At 37.4% G+C, this 11,836-nt stretch overlaps 1 protein-coding gene across 13 annotated transcripts in view; it reads right to left on the bottom strand.

Moving 5' to 3' along the window:
- Positions 1-11,836, bottom strand: part of GTF2I (general transcription factor IIi) — a 118,397-nt gene that overhangs the window by 13,899 nt on the left and 92,662 nt on the right. For all 13 annotated transcript variants that reach the window (XM_005877219.2, XM_005877220.2, XM_005877226.2 and 10 more), the window contains 6 exons: positions 11,507-11,690; positions 10,395-10,453; positions 5,177-5,248; positions 3,972-4,155; positions 3,271-3,329; positions 2,855-2,929 (listed from right to left, as the gene is read on the bottom strand). In XM_005877219.2, coding sequence (XP_005877281.2) covers positions 2,855-2,929; positions 3,271-3,329; positions 3,972-4,155; positions 5,177-5,248; positions 10,395-10,453; positions 11,507-11,690 — 633 coding nt within the window. The remainder of the gene's footprint in view (positions 1-2,854; positions 2,930-3,270; positions 3,330-3,971; positions 4,156-5,176; positions 5,249-10,394; positions 10,454-11,506; positions 11,691-11,836) is intronic.

Below are 11,836 nucleotides of genomic sequence, written 5' to 3'. Positions count from 1 at the left end.
TCGCCCCCAACTGCCTTCCCCTGCAGGCCTGGTCACCCCCAACTGCCCTCCCCTGCAGGCCATCTTGTGGCAGCCATCTTTTGACCACATGGGAGTGGCCATCTTGTGCGAGGGCATGATGGTCAACTTGCATATTACCGCTTTATTATATAGGATAAAGAAAATGTAATTTTGCTGTTAACTCTACTTTTTTATTGAAAATGTTTTGTAACTTTGCTTTAAAAATTTCTTATATCCCACCACTGCCAAAAAAAAAAAATTTCTTATGAAGCCATTTACAAATTACATATTTAATTTAATAAAATACTTTAGACACAGAAAAAAAAATTAGCCTGGCCCTGACCGGTTTGGCTCAGTGGATAGAGCGTCGGCCTGTGGACTCAAGGGTCCCAGGTTTGATTCTGGTCAAGGGCATGTACCTTGGTTGCAGGCACATACCCAGTGGGGCGTGTGCGGGAGGCAGCTGATCGATGTTTCTCTCTCATCGATGTTTCTAGCTCTCTATCCCTCTCCCTTCCTCTCTGTAAAAAATCAATAAAATATATTTTAAAAAAATTAGCCTGCTATATTTGGCCAAACATTTAATTAATCCACCCCTAATGCCTTGGCAGGGCCAGGCCAAATGATTTCTCGGGCCTTATATGGCCTGCGGACCAGACATTCCCCACCCCTGCTCTATAGAATAGTGCCTATAAAAACAGTGTGTATTAACTGGATGTTTGATTATCCCCCGATTTTAATATTTAACATTCACAGATTAATTTGAGATCAGGACACTAGTACATACACAATATAACTTTACACTAGTCAAACAGGAGAAAAAAAAAGGTTAGCAGTGTAGTGACTTTTACTGCATGTTGTCTGTCCTCTATGTATAGAGTCATGTTTCTTAATATCCAGAATGTTTTAAAATAAGAAAGTTTGTAACTCTACCAGGGTTCTTTGACAGCAGTCTCTCCTTTTTTGAGGTACACAGTTTTCTTATAACACCTTTACTCCTATCAGAGTATATTGTTATATTGTAAAATACCCTTTTTATCTCTTGATTTAAGCGTTTTATTCAACTTCTTGATTCTTTGTCATGTCACCACCCCTCCTTTCCTTCTGAACCTTACTCTCTTTTCGTGACCTTTAATCTCACAACCTTAGTGACGTTTTGGGGCCATTACTCCTTTATTGATTTTACTCATTAATATCAAATGAAGACAGCACTGATCAATCATATCAAGAATGCAACTATTATGACCCTAGAATCAGCTGGTTCCAGGACTTTTCTGGCCATTGAAGCCTTAAAAGGTCCTGAGATAACAAGTACAGTTGGAACAAGATGCAAAATGATGCGCCCTAAGACATGAGATTATTTGTCATCACTCAAACTGTGTTACTGTATTTACTAGTAATCAGTACCTTTGCTCACGCTATGCTCTCTCTGGAATGGCATTTCTGTCTCTGCCTGGAGGTATTCTGCTCTTCCAGCAAAGCCTAGTTCACATGCAATCTTCTCTGTGAAGCTTTCATCACCATCTTATGCAGTATCATTGTTCATATTGTCAAAATCTATATGGTTTCAGACCCAGGTTTGTCTGGTTCCTCAGCATCTCGATCTTTTTACTAAAAGTAACACCCTAAGCATCTTACTTTTTACTTGAGTTCCTTCAGGAAAGCATGGAAAATTTGTGTATTAGAGAAATCTTCCTCAGATCTTATCCAAAAAGAGGAAAGTAAAGGATTGAGTACATTTAAGCTTGTTTGCTTATTTGTTTTTATTGATTTTAGAGAGAGGAGGGGAGAGAGATAGAAACCTGGGCATGCACTCTGACCGGGAATCGAACCGTGACCTTCTGGTTCTTTGGTCAACATTCAACCGCTGAGCCACACTGGTTGGGCCATATTTAAATCCAATTTTTAACAGACATTACTAAACTGGTGTATGATATCCATAAATTGAACAAGAATTCCTGATGCTTTTCATGTGATAAAACAGGTTCTCTGTGAATATACAAGATAACTAAATAGGGATGGACTAAGGCTCCACTTAATATCAACATGAAAACTCAATACAAAACTTGAGGTTATATGACAACAAAGAATTACCCTCATGAAGTTATCTTTTTCTTCTGTATTAATGAAAAGATGGAAGGACATAGCCACACCTAAGATATAGGTTGAGGATTGTCTTTAATACTATATGAAGTACTTTCACATGTGATCCTGAAAAGGTATGAATTCCACAAACCTAATGGAAGTGGAGAAAAGGAAATAACCTGAGGATGTAGAAGGAACTAGTTTAATCCAAGGTACTGCTTTTTTATTTTATTTTTTAGAATACATTTAATTTATTTATTTTTATTAATCTTCACCTGAGGATATTTTTCCATTGATTTTAGAGAGAGTGGAGGCGAGAGACAGAGAGAGAGAAACAGCGATGTGAGAGAGACACATTGATTGGTTGCCTCCCACATGGTGATCAAGCCTGCAACTGAGGTATGTGCCCTTGACAAGGGCTGCCTATTATACCATCCCTAAACTTTTTTCCTGAAAAGAATAGGAAATAAAGGATATCAGAAAAAAAAAAAATTCCACACATTCCTGTCACCTTAATAAGACAGAAAAAATTTTTAGGGATTTTCTTGCAAGCAGTTTACAATATGCTCAATGAACATCATGTTAACCATTTTGAAAATTTCAATTAGAAACATTCAGAAATTTAGCTTTAATCAGGTAGTATATTCACATCTAAAACCAGTATTATAAAAACTCATTTGCATAAAAATATACATAGTAATCTGAAGAATCAACAAACATAACTAGTGAAGTGGAAAATCAACAGAAGCATGCCAGAGAGTGGCCTCACCTTCCACGGTGACCTCAATTTCAGGAACTTTTGAATTACTCCCAGGGCTTCGTGGTCTTTTTGGGGACTGCAGGGCTGTCAAGTAAGCACATAATTATTTTTGCATATTGTAAGAAAAACAGAAGGGGATGCTTTATAAGAGCGGAGTATTAAAATTCATACAGTTTGGCTCTTTTCAAAGAAACCTGAAGAATTAAACTGGTAGTGTTATCCTCCACATGAGTCTCAACAAAGCTGTGGAAACACGAACGGAGGATTGCAAACATGAAATTTTAAATGAATGTTTGAAAAACAAAAGGTCCATTAAATAAAATACCTTAAAAATATTGGTCAATGTTTCAGTATGATTTAGGTAATGTTGAAAAACAATGTTTTAATGCACTGAAGTATAATAAAGAGTATATATAATCTCTTACCTTTAGTGTTTATTTTACTAGCCATTCCAGGAGGCAAGTAGGAAATAACTAGTTCAGGTCTAGAGAAAAAACAAAGAAACATTACAATAACCAGTATAATAATAATGGTCTTCACAGTTAGTAAAAATGATCATGACCAATATTTTTAATAAAGGTGATCACAGGATCATTCTGTAATGCAACAATAATGTCTACTTTACTGAACCTAAAAAAACTCACTTTTCCTTCCCACAACTATCTACTAAATGATTTTAGGAAAAATAAATAGCTTCTTTCATGAAAACGAAAATTAACACTAGTTTCTGCAGCTACTAAAATTATGCAGACAAGTAATAAGGAACTTAATCATTGAGATTCAGTTGCCCCTAAGTTTAACAAGGAATAAGAGAAAGGATAAAAATGAGCATTTCATCCTCCATGCAAATATTCAGCCATATTAACAGAGAGTTGTTTCTAACCAACTTGAATATCACCATTGTGAGGCAGGTGTTATAATTCTTTTTGTACTAATGAAGAAAATCAAGTATAAGTTAAAGAACTTGCAAAGGCAATGGACAATGCCAGGACTGTAGCTCAGAGCTATGCTTTTCCATCCTGGATGTCAAAGGCTTAGCTGTCACATGGAGCTAGAAAATAATTTAAATAGAAATAATAACTTTATCATAATTCCAGAAATGACTACATTGGCAAATAGAACTTACTTTTTAACAACAAACTTGATTTTATTACTGCCACGAACAATCCTTTCAAGTCGTGGAATTCCAAACCAGGTAGGGCTTCGGAAGGGAATTCCTTCTGGCAAGCCTTCTACATAAAGGAACTCAGGATTTGATTCAAACACAGGGTATGGTACTTTTACTGCCTCTGTGAGTCCAAGAGCTTGAGCTGAAATTGGGAAAACAAACAAACAAACAAACATATGGAAGATAAAATTTTACAATCTTTTATTTTTGTCTGACAGCATTCTCTTTTCATGTTTTATCTTTTCAAGAGGTGTAATTGACATAGAACATCATATTAGTTTCCAGTGTATAATATAACAATATAGTATTTGTACATATTGCAAAATAATTACCACAATTAACCCAGTAAACATCTGGACATTCTCAAATATGTTATGTAAAAGTTCCCTACAATCTATTAATATCCATTCAATAGGAAGGCTTAGTATATTGTGCAAAACTGAAGAACAAGCCTAAAAAAATAAGTACTTTTAAGATGAACATTTTAACACTTCAAATCAAAGGGACAGTTATATTACTAGTTAAAATTATCTCTGTGCTCTGGGCAGAATGAACTATAGCACGTACTCAGCCTTTGTATGTCACCTAGATGCAAGTTTTGCTGTTTAAAAAATAAGTTGCATATGATGTATCTAAGCATAACTCAAGTTAGAGATCAGAGGCTGAGTAAATAAGATTCCTGATATAGGACACAAACGTCAATACCAGGTATTAAAAGGACGATGGGACCGCCCAGGGAATACTGCCATCTCTCCCACTCCCTACTTCCTTCTCCATGTCAGACACACCCAGTCAACGGAAACACTCCTGCTGAGCCTCCTCAGAATCCCTCTCCAGACAGCGCTCCAGGAAACCGCTGGCAACAACTCTACATTGAAACATGGTGAAACCTAGTGGCCATTCGGTGTTAGCCAGATTAGAAGTACAGCAGAGGAACTGAGATTTAGCCCAACTCCTCCCTTGCTCTCCCATTTTGACATATGAGAAAACTGAATCCAAGAAAAAGAAATTATTCAGTTTGAATAGTGAATTTAGTAGCAGAAATAAACCAAAATCTATTTTCTGGGACCGTCCTTCTTTAGGTCATGAACTGATATAATTCATTCAGAACACTGCCTTTCATTTGTTTTTCAATTAAGACATAATCACTGAGTTTTACTTACCAAATTTCAAATTAAAAATCTCTTCCACTTGCTTCCGTAGCTTGGTAATTCTGACATTCCAATCTTCTTTGACTACAAAGCAAAAATAAAACTAATTAATAATGCCCCTTATTGGTTCTGACACAAAATTAGATAGAATGCTGTTCTTTCCAGTGATGCTCTTTTTAAAAAATTGAGATGTGATTGACATATAATATTATATTAGTTTTAGGTGTATAATCCAGGGATACTCTTTTTTAAAAAAAATATATTTTATTGATTTTTTACAGAGAGGAAGGGAGAGGGACAGAAAGTTAGAAACATCGATGAGAGAGAAACATTAATCAGCTGCCTCCTGCACACCTCCTACTGGAGATGTGGCCGCAACCAAGGTACATGCCCTTTACCGGAATCGAACCCGGGACCCTTGAGTACGGAGGCCAACGCTCTATCCACTGAGCCAAACCAGTTAGGGCGTCCAGGGATACTCTTAATTCAATTTTATTTAAGAACATTTTATTTAAAATCATTGGATCTTAAGGAAATAATGATTTCCTGCCCTAGCCAGTTTGGCTCAGTGGATAGAGCGTTGGCCTTCGTACTCAAGGGTCCCGGGTTCGATTCCGGTCAAGGGCATGTATATGGGTTGCAACTAATTGATATGTCTCTCTCACATTGATGTGTCTCTCCGTCTCTACCCCTCCCTTCCACTCTCTCTAAGAAAAATATCCTTGGGTGTGGATTAACAACAAACAAACAAAAAAGAAAGAAAAAAGGAATGATTTCCTGCACTTGTCAAATATCAGAACTGAGACAGACAGGGTTCAAATTTAAGTTCACATTGTAAACAAAGAACTTGTTCATGTTCAGCCTAGCCGGTGTGACACAGTGGGTGAGTGTCAACCCATGACTCAAGAAGTAGCTGGTTTGATTCCTGGATGGGGCATGTGCCCATGTTTTGGGCTCAGTCCCTGGTGGGGGTGGCTGATCAATGTTTCTCTCTCATCAATGTTTTAATCTCTCTATCTCTTTCCCTTCCTCTCCCTCTCTCTAAATAATAAATAAAAACATACTTGAAAAACAACAACACAGAACTTGTTCATAAGAGTGCTCTAAATGAGTGTTTTGTGTGTTTTTTGATCCTCACCCAAGTATGTTTTTAATTATTTGAGAGAGAGAGGAAGGGGGAGAAACAGAAACACAGATGTGGGAGAGAAACATCTACCAGTTGCCTCTCATATACACCCAATTGGGGATCAAACCCACAGCCTGGGTATGTGCCCTGAGCAGGAATGGAACCCATAATATTTTGATGTACAGGACGGTGTTCCAACCAACTGAGCCACCAGCCAGGGCTAAATAAGTGGTTTTCAAACATTCCTCCTTGGAGTCACATCAGAGAATCCTGTGGGGATTGGGAAGGCCTATACCAGGTTCAACCAACAACTTCACTTGCAATTGCTTTCCATACAGGCATTCCTTGTTTTATTGAACAGCTATGTGCCTAGAAACCCACACAAAGCAAACTTCACTAATCACAGCAAGAAATAAATGGTAAAGAAATGGAAATAAATGGCAGAAATAAATGTTAAAGAGATTTGAGAGTTGTCACTCAACACTACTCACATCTACAACTGGTTATTTCCTTAACCCTTATTTATAAGACAAACATTCCCTTTTAAATGTGATGTAAAAATAAAGAAAAATATGTCATTAAAAAGACGTGCAGGATATCACTCACTGGGACAGACAATCAGGACTTGTGTGACAAAATTAAGTGTGAATGTCATTGTGTTTACTGACAAAGGCAGTAGATGTTGGAGAGGTTCTGAAAATATTGCTAAAAGTTGGTGGCCTCAGAAAGTCTCTTAATATTTCGTTACCTTTACTGTAAAAGAACATTAGAAGTTTTGCTTTAAAAGAAAACTAGCATCTCAAGGATTTAGCATGGTAGTGTAACCATTCAGCCAGAGTAACTCTGGTATAAACAAAATCTGAATTATTACTATAAAGATATCTAGCTTCTCCTTCTCCAAGGTAAAGAGCTTCTGTTAACTTGTTGCTCAGACACCCCTTCTGCCTCACCTCATCCTACACTTCCTTTTCTGGTTTTACAAAAGATCTCTGAACTACTCCTCAGAAGAGCCAAGTAATACCACCCCATTCTTCCCATTCAAAGCTCAATTACCTGGCTAGCTCCACAACTTTCTCACAGTTGACATATTATCTTTTATCAAATTGAAGGTGAAGTACACCCACAGTGTATTTAGGCATACAACTGTTACCTAATCCCAGGTCATGCCAAGAATTAAAAAGACATTGCTAATGGCAATAGTGACTAACAAAACTTTTGTTGTATAGTCTAAACTTGAGTTGGCCCAGCAACTCAAATTGGCTCACTGGAACACCAACTTAACATTTTGTTGGGATGAAGAATGATAACCTTTAATTCTTTCTAAAATCTATTACTAATAGGAGGCCAAACATTGTTAATGATTCAGAGAATCGGTTCTTTTGATAATAGGACTTGAATTATCTATGCTAGGAGACAGCAGGTCAAGTACTGATGAAAATGCTATTACTCAATCCTTGGAGTGACATCTATGGTGCCTGTATATCCTTTCAATGATGCATGTTTAACATTCTCAGTTTGCAGTCAATATTAAGCAGTGATCATATTAATCACAAACTTGAATTTGAGGTCTGTCTTGAGAAATGAAAGGTCATTCATAGACTTCCATCATATTCTGGCTAATCAATATTAAAGCTCTACCTTTGGGAATACTTTTTTATATATATATATATTACTTCCCTTAGCAAAATCTGTGTACTCTCCAATCTTCAATTCATCATCAATACATTGTTTCTTGCCTAAATCAAAAATGCATACTGAGGCGGTTGCTGTGCTGATTTTGATGCTCAACCTGCAGGATTCCTGGCACAGGATAATTTTGTTTCCCTAGTTTAGTATTTCTCAACAGTGCCTGGCTGCCGGCCGCCATCTTGGCTGACAGTTAATTTGCATATACTCACTGATTAGCCAATGAAAAGGGTAGCGGTCGTACGCTAATTACCATGTTTCTCTTTTATTAGTGTAGATATATTACTTCCCTTAGCAAAATCTGTGTACTCTCCGATCTTCAATTTATCCTCAATACATTGTTTCTTGCCTAAATCAAAAATGCATGCTGAGGCGGTTGCTGTGCTGATTTTGATGCTCAACCTGCAGGATTCCTGGCACAGGATAATTTTGTTTCCCTAGTTTAGTATTTCTCAACCAGTTTTCATGCCATGATCAACACAACATTATACAACCTATTTGGCATACTGGCTGACCTTCACCAGTTGCTCCAGGTACCCTAAGAGTTGAAAGATGAGTATTTTAGTATAGAAAATAATTCCATCTTGTATAATAGTTCATTCACCTTAGTATTTACAAGAATGGTTAACTACACACACAGAGAAACAGCCATTGGTTCTTGGCAACAAAGTCCCTAAGATTGTAAAAGATATACAAGTTGTGGTCACTTTTCTGACACTCTGCAATGGTAAACAAAAAGATGACAAAGAGCCCAGACAGCATGGTTCAGTGGTTAAGCATAGACCTATGAACCAGGTCACCATTTGATTCCCAGTCAGGGCATATACCCGGGTTGCAGGCTTGATCCCGTGTGGGAAGTTCCGAAGGCAGCTGATAAGTGATTCTCATCATTGATATTTCTATCTCTCTCTCCCTTTTCCCTTTCTCCCTGAAATCAATAAAAAAAAAACAACATATTTTAAAAAAAGATGGAAAATAAAAGCAGACTTATAGCTTAAATAAAGAAAATAAAACCATTCACATAATTAAAACTGAGACTTCATATATCTTTCTATTGGCCAGTGCAATTGCTGGAATTACAGTATTTGTCATCTGAAAAATAGGGTATGGCCCTGTTCAGTGTGGATCAGTTGAAGCAACGTCCTGCACACCAAAAAGTGGCGGGTGTGATCCCCAGTTGGGGTCCGTATGGGAGGCAACTGATCTATGTTTCTCTCTCACATTCATGTTTCTTTCTTTCTCTTTCTTCTGTCTTTTCTTTTCCCTCCCTCCCTGCCTCTCCCCTCCCTCACTCCTTCCCTCTCTCTCCTACCCACCTCTCCCCACCCCTTCCTCTCTCTAAAATCAATAAAAAGCATATCTCAGGTGAGGGAAGGAAAAAAGATGAAAAACAGGGTTGTATAAATAAAGATTAAAGTTTAAATCTGCATAGTCTGCAACATTTGCCACATCTGACAACTGAGCACTTAAAAAATGGCAAGTTGAATTGAGATAAGAGTATAAAATACACATGGGCATTTCAAATAGAATACCCTATCCTATATCATAAAAGGCTAATATGCAAATTGACCGATTGGACAGAATGACCGGTTGCTATGACACACACTGACCACCACGAGACAAATGCTCAACACAGGAGCTGCGCCCTGGTGGTCAGTGCGCTCCCACTGGGGGAGCGCCACTCAGCCAAAAGCCGGGCTCATGGCTTGCAAGCACAGCAGGGGTGGCGGGAGCCTCTCCCGCCTCCGCAGCAGCGCAAAGGATGTCTGACTGATGGCTTAGGCCTGCCCCCCAGGAGAAGCGGGCCTAAGCCGTCAGTCGGACATCCCCTGAGGGCTCCTGGACTGCAAATTTCATGCACTGGGCCTCTAGTAAACATATGAAATAAAAAATGCAAATTCCTTTTTCATGTATATTTTATATTGATTAGGTTGAAACAGATTTGTTTACTAGAAAATTTAAAATGACATATGTGGCTTGCATTTGTGACACACATTTTATTTCTACTGAACACCACTGGTCCAAATTCAAAGCTCAAATTCTCTAAAACTGCTTATGTTCATATTGATAAATCAAGTAGTGTCTGTACTGAAATTCCTCAAAATATATTTTTGGAGAAAGAAGAGGAATTCCATTGCTTTAAAAGGTTTTTTAAAAGCTTAAAAACAATTTATCTAATAAGGTTTTTTCCCTTCAATTTATTTATTTATTGATTTTAAGAGAGAGAGACAAAGGAAAGAGAGGGAGAGAGATAAATTTATTGTTCCACTTATTTATGTATTCATTGGTTGCTTCTTGTATGTTCCTGACCAGGGATCAAACCTGCAACCTTGACGTATCAGGACAACACTTTAACCAACTGAGCTATCTGGCCAGGGCTTCATAAGCTTTTAAAAAAGAAATTCACTATTATTTTACCTGGTGTATTCGTTCTTGGCTGAGTAACTTCAGTAGTACTGTGAGTCAGAAGTTCTGGTCTGTAAAAATAAGTTGACATTAGTAACAGAGCATTTAGGAATGCCTTAAAGGCCTTCTCCACACATATGTGCAGGGCCACTGATTTTCAATATGGTTCATTCTGCCTTCTTGTGCAATGAAAAGTACCATTCTAGTTACTCCAGATTATTTTGAAAATAGCAATTTTAACAGATTCAGGTGGAACTACCTGTATGTCCTCAAAAGCATTTTAAGCTTAAATGTATAAAACCTTTCCCTCCAACCAGCTCAAGCTTCTTTTTTTAAATCCTGAATGAACTATATCACAATATAGCTAGAAATATCTAGCTATGTCATCCTAAAGTTGCCTCACCCTTACACAATTAGTCCCAACAAACATACACAAATGCACAAACCCCAAACAGTAATAAGCAAGTAATAGAGTCTACACCCACCACAATTCTTCTGTATTAAAAACAGGCCTTTTGTTTACACTCCCTGCTTCCAAATTACCCATTCTGCTATCCTTCAAACCCAAGCCAAAACAGCATTTCTAAAATGTAAATCCAAATTATTTTAAGGGGAATCAGCTTTAAAATTGTTTAATTACTCCACTGATTATATAAGACAAAAGGCCTTTCCTCCACTTGGCTGCCTCAATCTGTCTTTCACTCAGTGCGCACAAGGCATCTCAACCCACTCCGCACAGAATGGTGAGGTTAGGTAAACATTAAAGGACATTTGATACCTCTTGCCCCCACATACATTATTTCTTTTATTTGAAACACCTTTTCTCCAATTTATATGTACAACTGACCAATCTACATGCTACCCCTGGTCTTCTCCCCCAAAGTGCTTAGTAATACTTTACTGAATTTATCTCTGTAATAAGTCTTCTGAACTGTCATACCCAATTTTGTACATCTGGTACCTGGCACTAAATAAACATTTGCTCCATAAATGAATCTAAATGTAACACCTTAATTCTGAATACTAGAATAAGTCCAACTGAGAAGCGAACAAAAAGTCATCCATTTTCATGGAATTAATATTTAAGACAACATTAAATTTATTTCTGTAGATTACAATCTTACCTTTTAATAACAAATTTAATTCGATTGCCCACTTGAATAATTTTTTCAAGCCTTGGGATTCCATACCATGAAGGACTTCTAAAAGGAATGTTTTCTGGTAGTCCTTCCACATAGAGATCATTAGGATGTGCCTCAAATTTCTGGTAAGGTACAGCCTTGGCTTCAGTGCTCCCCAAGGCTTCAGCTTTACAAAAGAAAAACAATTCAGAAGACTAAGTTCCTGCTGCAATCATATTTTGGTACAATCCAAATCAGTGTACATGTCAATGTTTTAGAAAGCCAAGTACACTCTGGAAACAATACACTAACCACGAAATAGACTTAAAGCAG

This window comes from Myotis brandtii, unplaced genomic scaffold (genome assembly GCF_000412655.1).
Source record: "Myotis brandtii unplaced genomic scaffold, ASM41265v1 scaffold510, whole genome shotgun sequence".
NCBI lineage: Eukaryota > Metazoa > Chordata > Mammalia > Chiroptera > Vespertilionidae > Myotis > Myotis brandtii.
This window is presented reverse-complemented; position numbering and strand designations above follow the sequence as displayed.